This window comes from Sus scrofa, chromosome 6 (genome assembly GCF_054392235.1).
Source record: "Sus scrofa isolate SSC_HxYL_T2T_F1_AM1 chromosome 6, Sscrofa_HxYL_maternal_Yorkshire_Landrace_v2.0, whole genome shotgun sequence".
NCBI classification, from domain to species: domain Eukaryota; kingdom Metazoa; phylum Chordata; class Mammalia; order Artiodactyla; family Suidae; genus Sus; species Sus scrofa.
Window position 1 is genome coordinate 139,923,019 of NC_139388.1, and position 16,503 is coordinate 139,939,521.

The window sequence follows — 16,503 nt, forward strand, 5'->3', positions numbered from 1 at the left end:
TCCCTCCACTCTACACCTTGACCCATGTTGTTCCCTCTCCTGGGAATGCCCTTTTCTCAAGTTCCTAGTGGACAGTCTTTCTCCAAGTGTCGCACTTTTCTTTGGTGTTTCAATAGCACCTTCTAAACAGATTATTACAGCACTTACTCCACTGTGGTATAAATTTTTTTTTTTTTTTTGCTTTTTGCTTTTTGCTTTTTAGGCCCACACCTGCAGCATATGGAGGTTCCCAAGCTAGGGGTCCAATCGGAGCTACAGCTGCCAGCCTACACGATAGCAACTCAGGATCCAAGCCACATCTGTGACTTATACTACAGTTCATGGCAATGCCAGATCCTTAACCCACTGAGCAAGGCCAGGGATCAAACCCACAACCTCACGGTTCCTAGTCAAATTCGTTACTGCCGCACCACAACAGGAACTCCAAAAATTTTTAATGCCTATCTCCAAAATAAGACTCTGGGTTGCCTAAAAGCAAGAATGAAATCTTCATTTTTGTCTCTTCAGTGCCTTATATCATGTTTGACATATACTAGGAAATCAAATGTTTGCTAAATAAATATTTCAGACCTAAGATTATGAGTTTGTTCTGTTCAAAAAATAGATTACAAAGAGGCATGAACACATCTGAAATATGAAAGCAATTCTGTTAAGCTACAAAAATTCCTAGTTTGTTTTTAAGGGCTAAATTTGTTCCTACACATCAGTATAAAAGAATTTCAAAGTCCTTTGCTTCAGCCAAAAATACAACATTTATCAAACTTATGGCTTAAGACTTGCCTGCTGTTGTGCTATTACAAATACATACTATTCTTTACAGAAAATGTAACCATACAAACTAAAAATCCCAATAATTTTAGAAGAAATCTAACTAGGAGTTCCCTTATGGTGCAATGGGTTAAGGATCCAGCATTGCCACTGTAGCTGGTGGCTTGGGTTGCTGCTGTGACAAGGGTTTGATACCTGGTCCAGGAATTTCCACATGCTGTGGTCATGGCAAAAAAAAAAAAAAATCTAGTCAAAGTATAGATTAACAACCTTGAACATTATGTGTGTAAGCCATATCAACTACATAATGTGCTTAAAAAACTTTTAGCAGGAGTTTCCATCATGGCTCAGCGGTAACAAACTCGACTAGTATCCTTGAGGATGTGGGTTCTATCCCTGGCCTTGCTCGGTGGATTAGGAAGCTGTGGTGTAGGTCGAAGACATGGCTCAGATCCCGAGTCACTATGGCTGTGGTGTAGGCTGGCAGCTGAAGCTCTGATTTAACTCCTAGCCTGGGAACTTCCATATGCCATGGGTGCAGCCTTAAAAAGACAAAAACAAAAAAATGTAAGCATGCTTCATTTGTCATTAATCAGGTTTATTTTTACAATGGTATTAAATTCCGCAATTTAGGGAGTTCCTGTCGTGGCTCAGCAGAAATGAATCTGACTAGCATCTAGTGGCTGTGGTGTAGGCGGGTGGCTTCAGCTCCTACTTGACCCCTAGCCTGGGAAACTCCGTATGCCGAGGGTGCAGCTCCCCCCGCACCTCCCCAAAAAAGTAAACTCAGCAATTTGGTCCTGCCCTAATAGCCTAACTTAAGTGAACAAAAAATAATCTTTAATTCCTGAATGCACTGTTACAGAAATAAACTACCAAACGATGTAACGATGTATACTGTGTATGATATGATGATGAGAAAAGGCTCCTGAAGTATGAGCCATTCTTTTTTTTTTTTTTTTTTTTTTCTTCTCTTCCCGTTTTTGGCTGCTCTGAGGTATATATGGCATTCCTGGGCCAGGGATCAGATCTAAGCCAAAGCTGCAACCTAAGCCACAGTTGCAGCAATGTTGGATCCTTAATCCACTATGCCTGGCCTGGGATCAAACCTGCACACCAGCGCTCCCAAGATGTTGCCAATCCCATTGCTCCAGGTGGGAACTCTGTAACTTGGTATTAGGTTTTAATCCCACAGTCTACCAATCTCTCATTAGTTGCTGTGATCAACTAGAGTCTAAATTTTTTTCCAAAATAATTGAAATAACATAAATTTCTGTTTAATACGAAAAACATATACATATATATTTTTTGGTGTGTCTTTTTGTTTGTTTTGCTTTTTAGGGCCACACTCGTGGCATATGGAGGTTCCCAGGCTAGGGGTCTAATCGCAGCTACAGCTGCCGGCCTACACCACAGCCACAGCAATGCCAGATCCAAGCCATGTCTGCAACCTACACCACAGCTCAGGCAACGCCAGATCCTTAACCCACTGAGCAAGGTCAGGGATTGAACTCACAATCTCATGGTTCCTAGTCAGATTCATTTCTGCTGCGCCATGATGGGAACTCCTGTGTCTTTTTAGGGCCGCACCCATGGCATATGGAAGTTCCCAGGCTTGGGCCAAATCCAAGCTGTAGCTGCCGGCCTACACTACAACCATAGCAATGTGGGATCCGAGCCTCATCTGTGACCTGCACCACAGCTCATGGCAATGCTGGATCCCAGACACACTGAGCGAGGCCAGGGATCGAACTCACATCCTCATGGATACTAGTTGGGTTTGTTACCGCTGAGCCACAACGGGAACTCCTAAAATATATATATATGTACTTTTATTGTGTAACATTTGATATGTACAAAACCATATATAACATAGATATGTATTCTGAATCAAAATACTAAAGCAAACATCTTTACTACTATGATTTACAGCCATTTTTCAAAATTTACAAAATTATTTACTGATTAAGGAAAAATAATCAGGCAGAAAACAGTACCATACATATCTTCTTCTTACCTGATACTCATGATATATGAGTCTCCAGATGAATTTCACAGATTTCAGATTTTCAGCAAAAACAGCAGCAGACAAACAAAGATAACCGCATGTCCCAAACTAGGTCTGTTTACTTTTTTTTTTTTTTTTTCTCTTTTTTTCCTTTTCTAGGGCCGCTCCCACAGCATATGGAGATTTCCAGGCTAGGGGTCTAAGCGGAGTTGTAGCCACTGGCCTACACCACAGCCACAGTAACAAGGGATCCCAGCCAAGTCTGCAACCTACACCACAGCTCACAATAATGCCGGATCCTTAACTTACTGAGCAAGGTAAGGGATCGAACCCGCAACCTCATGGTTCTTAGTCGGATTCGTTAACCACTGCGCCACGACGGGAACTCCACACTTTTAAGTTCTTATCTTAAGCTCTTAAATAGGCTGGGAATGCTTCAGTTGGAAGTATAGGAAAGAATGGAGGTGGGAAAGAAAAGTTAAAAGAAGTATCCTTGTAGAGGGAGTTTAGGCTCTGAGTTTTTCCTTGCAGAGGAAGGAGAACAGATGAAAGATATTATGGAGGGAGAATTGACAGAACTTACTAAATAACTGGATATGCTGGCAAGATGTATATCCATTATAATTTTTTGTTTTCCTCCTATGCACATGAGATCAAGGAAAGTCAACAACCCTAGTTGCATCTAGAAAAATATTCCTACAAAGCATTTGTCCTTCAGATGGCAGTTTTCTTTTCTAATGCAGAAAAAAAGTAGATTTATAAAGAGCATCTTTTTTTTTTAACTTTGCCAAATGAACAACCCTGAATATGGCTTAAGTACTTTGTTTCAGGAAATATAAATTTATGTTACTACCATGAGAAAAACCAAATTAATTCCCAGGAGTTCCTTGATGGGTTACCAGTGGGTTAAGTGTCCAGTGCTGTTACTGCTGTGGCTCTGGTAACTCCTATGGCGAAGGTTTGATTCCTGGCTTGGGAATTTCCTCATGCCACGAATATAGCAAAAAATATTAATTCCCAGAAAAAGAAAAAAAAAAAAAGGATGTGTCAAGAGCACAACTGAACAACATCCTTGTAAAACAAGTTCCTTGTAAAACAAGTTATGAACATGTGACATCATCTGCCTGGAACCATGCATTTTTAAGTCTTAGAACAGGCCTCATAAAAATGCTAGAATATATACAAAATGATACCAAGTGTTTACCATGTGCCTATGTTAAAATACAATATACATTTTATCTCATTTCATCTTCACAATTTTTTTCTTTTTTTTCTTTCTTTCCTTTTTTCTTTTTTTTTCTTTTTATGGCTACACCTGCAGGATATGTTCCCAAGTTAGGTGTCAAACTGGAGCTGCAGCTGTAGGCCTATGCCAAAGCCATGGCAACACTGGATCCAAGCAGCATCTGTGATCTATGCCACAACCTGCGGCAATGCCGGATCCTTAATCCACTGAGCAAGGGCAGGGATTGAACCCGCATACTCACGGACACTACATCTGGTTCTTAACCCGCTAAGCCACAATGAGAACTCTGTCTTCACAATTTTATGAACTGATTCTAATACAGTCCTCTAGCTTACAGATGACGAAGATGAGTCTAAGGAAGGTTAGCGCTTACTTAGGTTTCATAGCTGGTAAGGGTGGTAGAGCCAGAATTTGAAACCATGTTTGTTTAATGCCAAAGCTTATGTTCTTAACCACTAAGCTATACTATCTACAACTGAAATCATATTGGAGATTTTGTTTGAGCCTTCAAAAATTACAATAACAAAATTATAATTTAACAATTATCTGAAAAACAGAAACTATAAATAATCATAATACAAATGAAAATGTATAATAATGTCATTTCAAGTCTCTGTGTACAACCTCCTGGCTCTGTCTCACTATGAGTTACAGTAGCAGGTGTGTATGAAACATGCCAGAAAGAGAGTTGTGACCTAAATTTAACTCCCAGTGCTACAAGCAGCACAGAATGGCATTTATGAGTCATAGACATCCCATACGCAGATAAAATGTGCTGCCCTCTAGTGATTTCAATATCTTGCATTTAACATTAAATGGTCTGGGAAGAAGGAAAACTATTTTTTTAATTAGTGAACTAATTTAAATCTTCATTTCATTTAACAATCAAGGCATAGAACAAATAAATACTGTTTAAGCCAGGAGTAAACTTTTGGTGTGTAAAAACAAAGAACTATATCTAGTAATGATTCACCAATTCATAACGATTAAGGAACATCAATACAAGGCCTGACAAAAGATGAAGTAGAGAAAATAGGGTGGTTACATTTTATACGAGGAATTAATGCCTTAAAACATAAATCAAACTCTGCCTCATTCAAAGCTACTTGCTTTTTTTGCCTTTGTTTTTTAGGGCTGCACCCAAGGCTCATGGAGGGCTAGGGGTCGAATCGGAGCTGCAGCCATTGGCCTATACACAGCCACAGCAATGGAGACCTGAGCCTCATCTGCGACCTACACCACAGCTCATGGCAACGCCAGACCTTTAACCCATTAAGCGAGGCCAGGGATCGAACCCACAACCTCATGGTTCCTAGTTGGATTTGTTTCTGTTGAGCCACGACAGGAACTCCCAAAGCTACTTTCATACAGGAATAAATGTAAAGAGATGCTTTACAACTATTGTGCTTTTTTCTTTTCTTAAGCATAGTTTCAAAGCACAATAAATGACTATAATATAAAGGTCTGTTTTTAAGAATGCTTTAAAAATACAAAGTATTTGTAGGAAAGTTTTTTGTATCACTATCACTTCCTTCCCAAATATCAAAAATATTTCCCTTTTTTTGCGGGGGGAGAGGGGTTGCAGTAACTTGATATGGGAGCTCAGTTCCCAGATCACAAACTGAATCAGGGCTGTAGCAGTGAAAGCACCAAATTCTAACCACCAGACCAACAAGGGTCTTTCAAGAATATTTCCTATTTTTTTTGGGGGGGGGTTTATTGATCTTTTTTTTTGGCTCTGGCTTTTCTAGGGCCGCACTAGCGGCATATGGAAGTTCCCAGGCTAGGGGTCCAGTTGGGGCTGTAGCCGCCAGATCACAGCAACGCGGGATCTGAGCCGGGTCTGCAACCTACACCACAGCTCACGGCAACGCCTAGATCCTTAACCCACTGAGCAAGGCCATGGATCAAACCTGCAACCTCATGGTTCCTAGTCGGATTTGTTAGCCACTGAGCCACGACGGGAACTCAGGCGTTGTTTTACACTAGAAGTAATTTTAGTTTTGTTACTGAAAAATGTTCAAGAACAATACAATGAACACCAGTATAATCTCACCTAGATTCATTAAGTAGTAACTTTTCTTTCACACCTGAATCCTTGCATAGAAGCCATGCTAATCATCTCAACAATGTTCCAATTTTAGTATATGTGCTGCCAAAGCAAGCACTATTTCCTATTTTAACACAGACGATAGCTTGGCTTAAGGGTGCATTAGAGCGGTGGTGATTTTAGAGCCAGGTTTCAAGAATTTTCACTTTTAAAATAAATGGACTCCTGCTTCAATCCTGTTTTCTCAGCATTATTTCCAATATTTCCAGGATTCTCTATACTAAATTAACAGCAGGAGTATCAACAGTTATTTGAACTTCTTTTCAGTATTTATTTATCTCATTTGATTAATGACCACTTGGATGACAATCATACAGAATATAAAAAATATTCTAAATTTAACAATAAAAGTAAGAATAACAGCACAATAATCACCAAAACGACTTGTAGAAGTTCCCATGCATATAAACAATAGTATGGTTCACTGCATGAACCACAGCATGGTTCACTGGATACTGGCTGATATAGTATTTCTGGTTACCAGCTGAAGTGGTACCACCTAGAGTCAATATGGTTTATAATTCACCGGGTCCATCAATTTTGAAACTAAGAGATTTTTAATGAAATTTAAAGAAATCTTCGACATTTGCAATATTTAACATTCTTAGTAAAAGTGGGGGTTCCCCACTTTTTTTTTTTAACAGCCACACCTGCAGCATGTGGAAGTTCCCAGGCCAGGGGATGAATCAGAGCTGCAGCTGTAGCCTGCGTCACAGCCCCAGCAACACCAGATCTGAGCTGCATCTGCGACCTACGATGTGGCTTGCGGCAATGCCAGATCCTTAACTCACTGAATGAGGCCAGGGGTCAAATCAGCATTTTCATAAAGACAATACTGGGGCCTTAACCTACTGAGCCACAATGGGAACTCCAGTAAATGTGCCATTTTGAACTATTTCTTCCTCTTTTTTTTTTTTTTTCTTGCTTTTTAGAGACACGTTTGCCGTATATGGAATTTCCCAGGACTGGGGTCAAATAGGAGCCACAGTCACAGTCACAGCCACAGCAACACCAAATAAAGCTAAGCCGAATCTGCCACCTACACCCAAAGTTGCAGCAATGCTGGATCCTTAACCCGCTGAACAAGGCCGGGGATCAAACCCACATTCTCATGGATACTAGTTGGGTTCTTAATCTGCTGAGCCACAATGGGAACTCCTGCACTATTTCAAATTCATAAAAAATTACTTAAAATTAACTTAACAGAATCATACATTATTTTTAATAGCTTTATTGAAGCATAATTTATAAACCATACATACAACTTCCCCATTTTAAGCATACAACTCAATGAATTTTAGTAAATGTATAGGGTTGTACAACTATCACCACACTCCAGTATTAGAATCATACCACACATTTTTTTGGGAGTTCCTGTCAGGGCTCAGCAGTTAACAAACCCAACTAGCATCCATGAGGACTCGGGTTCAATCCCTGGCCTTGCTCAGTGGGTTAAAGACCCAGCATTGGGAGTTCCCGTCGTGGCGCAGTGGTTAACAAATCCGACTAGGAACCATGAGGTTGCGGGTTTGATCCCTGCCCTTGCTCAGTGGGTTAAGGATCCAGCGTTGCCATGAGCTGTGGTGTAGGCCACAGACACAGCTCGGATCCCGCATTGCTGTGGCTCTGGTGTAGGCTGGCGGCTACAGCTCTGATTAGACCCCTAGCCCATATGCCACGGGAGCGGCCCAAGAAATGGCAAAAAGACAAAAAAAAAAAAAAAAAAGATACAGCATTGCCCTGAACTGTGGTGTAGATCACAGATGTGCGTCGGATCCTGTGTTGCTGTGGCTGTGGTGTAGGCCGGTACCTACAGCTCCGATTTGACCCCTACTACCTGCAAACCTCCATACACTGTGGGTTCAGCCCTAAAAAGATTTAAATAAATAAATAATGTACGCAATTAAAAAAAAAAAAAAATGTGTGCTTACACTGTTCCTTAAGTGAAAAAACACTTGTTACATAGTGGATGAGGGAATCATAAAAAAAAAAAATCATACCACACATTTTTTTAAACTGTTATTGACTTCACCAACCAACATTTACCAAATAATTCATGATACTCACAAGACAAAAGTTTTTTGGATCTGCTAAAAAGGACAGATATAATTTACTTTTAATAAACACATTGTTGGAGTTGCTGTTGTGGCTCAGTGGTAACAAACCTGACTAGTATTCATGAGGACACAGGTATGATTCCTGGCCTCGCTCAGTGGGTTAAGGGTCCGGCATTGCAGAGAGCTGCAGTGTTAAGTCACAGACTCAGCCTGGATCCTGTATTGCTTTGGCTGTGGTGTAGGTTGGCAGCTGTAGCTTCAATTCAACCCCTAGCCTGGGAATGTCCATTTGGGGCAGGTGTGGCCATTAAAAAAAAGAAAAAAAAATCTAACAACAAAGAACTTAAAAAGTTTTTGCAAATATTAACAATGTTACAGAATTAATGCAGTCCTTAGGCTCTGTAATTATAATGTCCAGAATTTCCAGTTCAATATAGAGGACGGAGCATAAACATGTACTTCTCCTTCCTAAAGGCCCATTAAAAATACCAGGAAAAAATATTACTAAAGAAAATTACAGCAACCTTTGGAAAATATGGAAAGGATAGCAACAGACCAGAAATCTTAAAGAGTATCTTGAAATTAGCCAATGTAGGATCAGGCAGGTGCTATAAGACTATAGCCTAATATCTTAAGAGGTAAAAATGATGGTCTTTCTCAGAGTGTTCCAGAGTAGTCCCAAACTCCAAGTCAATAAAAATTGTTACCCTGTTCCTAGGACTTTAAATGTGTTATATACTTTAATTCTCATAACGACCTTGTTAAATAGGTACTACATGCCCATTTTTCAGATGAAGCACCTGGGGCTTAGACAGTTTATATAATCGCACAGTTAACAAGTGGTGAGGCCAGAATTTGAACTCCATCAGTCTGAATCTTGAGTCTGTATTTTTGGTTATTATGCAGATATAAGCCAATGGGTGATCCATCAGAATAACTCCTTAAAGCACTACACTAAATTCAGCTGGCACAGTTGTGGCCTCTCTCCCATTGCCCTCAGGTAAATAGGCTAGTTCACGTTTTAGTTCTTGAATTAGGCCTCGATAACCCCCCTCTACGAAATGAGTGAAATCTGTCTAGACTGCCTAGAGGACCTGAAAGAAGGGAAAGATGCATGAATTAACTGCAGAGCCCCCCACAGATATGAAAGATGGAAAAAATGTTCAAGGAGAGGAAGATCCACACTCAGTAAATTACACCACCACCAGAAATAAGGTTCCTTCCTTCAGCAGCTGTGGGAATTCCAGGCTCTCTGCTTCAAGAGTACACCTCCTCCAGGGAACTCTGCCACACAGTTCACAGTCAACCCTCATTCAAAGAATATGTCTGTCTTCTAAGGAGTAAGACAATACAGCATGGTGGTTTAGTGACTCCAAAGCCAGCAGCCTGGGTCCAAATCTAAGTTCTGTCACTTAAAAGCTACGTAACTCTGAGGAAGTGACTCAATACCTCTGTACCTCCCTCCCTATCTAGAAAATGAGGATGATAATCATATTTATCTCATGAAAGTTTTTGTAAGGATTAGAGTAGGTAATTTTTACTCAGAATAGTGTCCGACCCAGAGAAGAAACTACAGGCCTTAGGAAAGACCATGGAACATGGTAACATGCAAATAATCACAGCTATGTGATCATTAGGTCCAGAGGGAAAGGAGATAAATTAGACGACAGCTAAGCAATCTTTTGACCTTGAAAACCTATCAAATCCTTAAGAGAAAAAAAAAATTAATTTTGCCAAATAAGACAAAACAAATTCCAAAACAATGAAGTATTTGCTGAAGTCAGATCAATACTTGGTTTAAGTTCACCCCCCCCGCCAAGCCTCTGAAGGCATTTGTCAACTTCTCTTTATTTATGACTGCTAATTATGTTTCCTATCCTTAATATAAATTAAATGTATGAAATGAATTTGGATTTAGAGAATGAGAGTTAACTGACATCTAACACTTTTTTTTTTTTTTGGTTTTTAAGGCCACACTTACAGCACATGGGCCCAGGCTAGGGTCTAATCGGAACAACAGCTGCCAGCCTATACCACAGACACAACACCAGATCCTTAACCCACTGAGCGAGGCCAGGGATCGAACCGACATCCTCACAGATCCTAGCTGGGTTCTTTACCACTGAGTCACAACAGGAACTCCCTAAGCACTTTTGATTAATATCAAATAACAGATATAACAGAGCTATTCCCCTACTAGAGCCCTGGCCACAGATTCAGCTCTTACAGTCCAGTTCTAAAATGGAGACTTGCAATAATAAAAGAACATCCAAATAATTCCCAAGAAGGAACAAAATATAACAGGTTCATGTCAACTAGAATCTCCAGGGCTATAATAGGCCAAGGCACTGCTAGGCTGCAGGGAAAAGCCAGCTGGTCTAGTAGCCATTAACAGCTCAGGTTAAGACATGGGTACGACCTAGAACTTACTATAAACCTAAGCTAACCAACTGTATGGATTAATTATGGGTCCCATTCTAGAAATACTATCGGGGGGAGTTCCCATCGTGGCTCAGCAGTGACGAAACCAACTAGTATCCATGAGTCGATCCCTGGCCTGTGAGCCGTGGTGTAGGTCGCAGATGTGGCTCAGATCCGGCACTGCTGTGGCTGTGGCATAGACTGGTGGCTACAGCTCTGATTCGACCCCTAGCTTGGGAACTTCTCATATGCCGAAGATGCAGCCCTAAAAAGACAAAAAGAAAAAGAAAAAAGAAATACTATCGATTTAGAGATCCAAACTAACAATTTCCTCAGAAAAAACTTGAAGTCCTCCAGAAATAAAACCATCTGCCTAAGCGTCTTTGCTCAGATGCAATGAAAACCCAAAGCAGACCCTTTAGGAAGTATCCAAGAAATCTTTATTACTGGATAACCTAAAGAAATCACAGATGGATTCCACCAACCACTACGGTCATTCAAAAAAAGAAATTTTGGGAGTTCCCGTCACGGCGCAGTGGTTAACGAATCCGACTAGGAACCATGAGGTTGCGGGTTCGGTCCCTGCCCTTGCTCAGTGGGTTAACGATCCGGCGTTGCCGTGAGCTGTGGTGTAGGTTGCAGACACGGCTTGGATTCCGCGTTGCTGTGGCTCTGGCGTAGGCCGGTGGCTACAGCTCCAATTGGACCCCTAGCCTGGGAACCTCCATATGCCACTAGAGCAGCCCAAGAAATGGCAAAAAGACCAAAAAAAAAAAAAAAAAAAAAAAAAAAATTGGGCATGCCAAACAGAACGCAATCTGAGATGCATATTAGAACACTAACATGTACAGTACAAGAACTACACATCTACATGGTCCCTATCATGAGACTAGACAGAAACTGCAAGGAGAAGATTGGAACAGTGAGGGCAAAGCCTCCATTCCTAGAATAAAACATTAAAAGTTTCAGGCTCTATTTCTTCCTCTTCCCTCCTTACATTTATAATTTTTTCCTACCTCTTTCTGCACCGTAGTTTTCCTTGCCACTTAAACCACTTTGCTACCATTTCTAGTGGTTCCATTCCCATGTTTACATTGGAATTCTTTTAAAAATCCTTCTCTCTATTCTTTCTCCTACTTACTATCATAAATGACATTCTAATAAGTTAGAGAAAAAACTGTGTAAAAAATATATAAAAAGAAAACTTTAGTTTTCTCTTGGGATAAGTTCCCAGAGGGATAAGGATCCAGCATTGTCACTGCAGTGGCTCAAACTGGATCCCTAGTCGGGGAACTTCCACATGCCACAGGCATGGCCAAAAACAAAAAACAAAAAAAGAAAGCTTTGACAAATTCTATTTGTTAACATGAATACTCTCTGTTTTTTTTCTGGCCTGCAATCTTCATATGTCAAAATAGTATATCTATGCAGAACAGAGAAACTCAAGTCTAATGAATAATTTTTGGTAACAGTAATAGTATGAAAAAGCAAAGACCAAAATGAACGCAAAGAGGTTAACATAACCCTCACTACAACATAGAGAAATTCATACTTCTAATACTAATGAAATCTTTTACCTAAATTCTAAATACATGAAATGTAAACATCTCAAGATGCAGCCATTGTCAGAATTTTATGTTCAGAAATAAATGTGGGAAAATTTAACACTCCTTATTTTTTTTACTTTACTGAAAAACAAAAGTCCTCCTCAAATAAAAAGATTTAAATTTTTTTGTTGCTGCTTTTTCTTTTTTTTAGGGCCACACTCACAGCATATGGAGGTTCCCAGGCTAGGGGTCCAATGGGAGCTACAGCTGCCGGCCTACACCACAGCCATAGCCACAGCCACACCAGATCTGAGCCACGTCTGCAACCTACACCACAGCTCACGGTGACGCCGGATCCTTAACCCACTGAGCAAGGCCAGGGATAGAACCTGCAACCTTGTTCCCAGATAGATTCGTTTCCGCTGCGCCACAACAGGAATACCAAGATTTAAATTATTTTTAACAAAAAAATATAATTTTATTTTACTTCATTTTTTGGATTATTTACAGAAGTCAAGGAAGCAATTTTAATTATACTTCCCTTGGAAGCCTTCACTTAAGAAGTCTCTTCAAATTTCCTTTTTTCTTGGAGTTTCCACTGTGGCTCAGCAGGAATGAAACTGACTAGTATCCATGAGGACACGGGTTCGATCCCTGGCCTAACTCATTGCTCACTGGGTTAAGGATCCAGCATTGCTGTGAGCTGTGGTGCAGGTCGCAGACATGGCTCAGGTCCCTCATTGCTGTGGCTGTGGTGTAGGCCGGCAACTGTAGCTTCGATTTGACCCCTAACCTGGGAATTTCCATATGCCGTTGCTGCAGCCCTAAAAAGACCAAAAAAAAAAAGTTCTTTTTTCTTTAAAGTAGGAAACAAAGGTAATGGTATATAATAATATATACGTTGACCATTTATGTCAAAATGTAGCATGCAATTAAAATGGGGTCAAGAAATAGAATTACTTAAAATACTTTAAATGTATGTCATGAACTACATGCCCATTTCTGAAGTAGTGCATCTCTGTCCTATTTTTATATTATTATTTTTTCCTCAGTCTAACACTTTAACTGGGATTTTTTCACTTAGAATATAATTTTAAAATAATGTCACAATCCCATCTATGGAAGATACTTGAATTTATATCAGTAAGTTCACTTAAAAATTAAACTGAAAGAAAAAAAAAACAATAAATATGATAGAACTGTTTTTCTCTTGGCTGTTTTCAAAAAAGTATGTAACCATATGAATATACTTAAGCAAATGAGTCCAAGAATATAAAAGAATAAAATCATACATTTCATAAAAACCATATAAAATATCTCACCAATATCATTAACAAGGGAATTAGGCTCAGATGCCCCCAGGGTAGCTTCAAACTCCTCTTGGAGACGATAGGCTCTTTGAAGCAGAGCTTCAAGTTTATGTATAAATTCTGTACTAATAATATCCTATAAGGAAAGAAAAAGTACACAGCAAGTATTAGATTCTAATGTTAAAATTCTAAACATTTTCCACTTTTTCAATGAAAGGCAAAGAAAGTCAGGGATACAAAATAACTATTGTCGGAGTTTCCGCTGTGGCTCAGCGGGTGACAAACACGACTAGTGTCCATGAGAACGCAGGTTTGTTCCCTGGCCTCATTCGGTGGGTTAAGGATCCGGTGTTGCCGTGGGCTGTGGTGTAGGTCACAGACACGGCTCAGACCCCATGTTGCTATGTATACCTGTGGCGCAGACTGGCAGCTGCAGCTCAGATTCGACCCCCAGCCACAGGCATGGCCCTATAAAGCCAAAAAATAAGGATTAAAAAAAAGAGAAAGAAATGAACTAGAAACCCTTTGGGACAGAGTTCTCAAATCTTTTTTGTGTTTTGTTGGGGTTTTTTGCCATGCCCACAGCAAGTGGAAATTCCCGGGCCAGGGATCAAATCTGTGCCACAGACGCAAACTGAGTTGCTACAGTGACAACGCCAGATCATTAATGCCACTGCGCCCCAAGAGAACTTCTCAAATCTGTTTTATTAAGCCTTTCAGAGGCTTCTGATGCATGCTCAAATTTGAGAATCATTAGCCTAGATGATTAATAAATACCAATTAAGCTCTACGTGACTTTTAAGAATATAAGGGCACTTAATTAAACCCAAAGAACAAAACAGACTTGAAAGTTCCTTTAGAAATCATATCTGCTCAATTCTACATGTTCCTGGAAAATCAGAAAACTTGATGAATTTCAAGTTTGGGGTTTAACAACTAATTGAACAGAAAAAACTCAAAAGAAACTTCCGGACACAATCCCAAGGGAGGGGAAAAAACAGTCTCATTAAATGCCACAGAAGGAGTTCCCGCTGTTGTGCCGTGGGATAAGAATCTGACTGCAGCGGCTCAGGTCACTGAAGAGGCTCGGGTTTGACCCTGAGCTGGTCACAGTGGCTTAAAAAGATCCAGCGCTATCACAGCTGCAGTATAGATTGCAGCCGTAGCTCAGATTCAATCCCTGGCTAGGGAATTTCCAGGCAGGTACAGCCACAAAATTAAAATAAAAAACAAAACAAATGCCAAAGAAATCAAGTACACTGAATCAACATTAAAAAATAGTTCAGGAGTTCCTGTCGTGGCTCAGTAGTTAACAAACCTGACTAGCATCCATAAGGATGCGGGTTCGATCCCTGACCTCGATCAGTGGGTTAAGGATCCAGGGTTTCCATGAGCTGTGGTGTGATCACAGACGTGGCTCAGATCTGGCATTGCTGTGGCTGTGCATAGGCCAGCAACTGCAGCTCTGATTTGACCCCTAGCTTGGGAACCTCCATATGCTGTGGGTGTGGCCCTAAAAAGACAAAAGACAAAAGAAAAAAAAAAAATTTAATTCTTCCCATATTATGAAGATCATTCCCAAATAAATCACACTCACATCTACACTTTCTTCAGCAATGGCATCTCCTGCACCCAACTTAATAGAACTATAGGCTTCATCTTCAGCCTGTCTATTTCGAAAGGTTAGAGCTTGTTCCCATCGACGCAATGCCTCTTCAAACAATTCCATACCTAGAGATTAAGAACAGAAGAATTTTAAATAAGTGAAATCAATGCCAGGAGAAAAATCACCTTGGGTCTGAAGTTAACACCATACAGTTAACACCAATAGCACAGTGTGACTATGATTTGGGCACTAATAATTTTATTGTCACATCATTTCAGGGTAGAATCTTAATTCCCAATGTATTCCTGGTCTACAGTTCTAGTCAGCCAACAATAAGAGAAATGACCAATATGTTTTCCCTTTTTAGAAAAATGTAACTTGGGAGTTCCCATTGTGGCACAGCAGAAATCAATCTGACTAGTATCCATGAGAATGCAGGTTTTGCCCCTGGTCTCACTCAGTGGGTCAAGGATCCAGTGTTGCCATGAGCTGTGGTGTAGGCCGCATTGCTGTGACTGTGGGGTATAGGCTGGCAACTGCAGCTCCGATTCAACCCCAAGCCCTGTTGCTGAGGGCTGTGGTGTAGGCTGAAGACGAGGCTCAGATCCCACAATACTATGCCTGTGGCTAGCAGAGGTAGCTCCGATTCAACCCCTAACCAGGGAATGTCCATATGCCACACCTACGGCCCTAAAAAAGAGCCAAAAAAAAGTAACTTAAATGTTTATGGTATGTGAAATTTTTCTAAAACAGTATCATCAAAAGTCCCAATAATAATGGCTAATTTTTATCACATGACTATTGCAAAATATCACTCTAATCAGGGTTCTCTAGTGGCCTAGCAGTTAAGGACTCGATGTTGCCACTGCTGTGGCGTGGGTTCAATCCCTGGTCTGGGAACTTCTACATGCTGCTGGCACAGGTCAAAAACAAACAAACAAACAAACAAAAACCAATTTAAAAAGAAAACTGATGGGCAAATAGAAACTGGTTGATAAGAAACTACAAAACTATCAGGTTTATAAGGGGTTCTCAGAAGGAGAGAGTAAAGCTAAGAAGATAGCGTGGAAGTCTAGAAAAAAGTCTTCCATCTTTTTCTCCACCAAAACAGTATCTTAAACCACCATGACACCAACTTGCTGGTGTTGTGCTCACTTTGACAGCACACATACTAAAATTGGATGGATAAAGTGCTGGGCCAGGTTTAAAAACATGTAAGAACCCATAAAGTGTTTACAGTCCAAGCAGGAATTTCTTATCACTGCTTCTATGGGAATACAGGTAAATATTTCTCCAAGTTAAGAAAAAGGCTTACAAAAATAATTATGTACTTCGAACAAAACCAAAATATTTCAAAATCTCAACTTTTCTAGACATGGAAAAGTAAAAGATCTTTAAAAGCTGCTTAAGATTCTGACCAAGTCATTCTT

General features: G+C 40.2%; 1 protein-coding gene and 1 non-coding gene across 25 annotated transcripts in view; both read right to left on the reverse strand.

Moving 5' to 3' along the window:
* MIGA1 (mitoguardin 1) overlaps positions 1 to 16,503 on the reverse strand; it is an 89,673-nt gene that overhangs the window by 43,641 nt on the left and 29,529 nt on the right. For 18 of the 24 annotated variants that reach the window (XR_014807923.1, XR_014807922.1, XR_014807927.1 and 15 more), the window contains 2 exons: positions 15,065 to 15,198; positions 13,480 to 13,603 (listed from right to left, as the gene is read on the reverse strand). Coding sequence is in view for 8 of the 24 variants with exons in the window: in XM_021096450.2 (XP_020952109.2) it covers positions 13,480 to 13,603; positions 15,065 to 15,198 (258 nt within the window). In the remaining 16 variants the exon portion in view is untranslated. Of the gene's footprint in view, positions 1 to 4,033; positions 5,335 to 7,347; positions 12,433 to 12,861; positions 13,604 to 15,064; positions 15,199 to 16,503 lie in introns of those variants that run through there. The other 6 variants (XR_014807934.1, XR_014807931.1, XR_014807930.1 and 3 more) reach the window with 6 other exon arrangements.
* LOC146402837 (U6 spliceosomal RNA) lies at positions 6,087 to 6,190 on the reverse strand. The gene has a single exon (XR_014808692.1). It is a non-coding gene; the product is annotated as a U6 spliceosomal RNA (small nuclear RNA).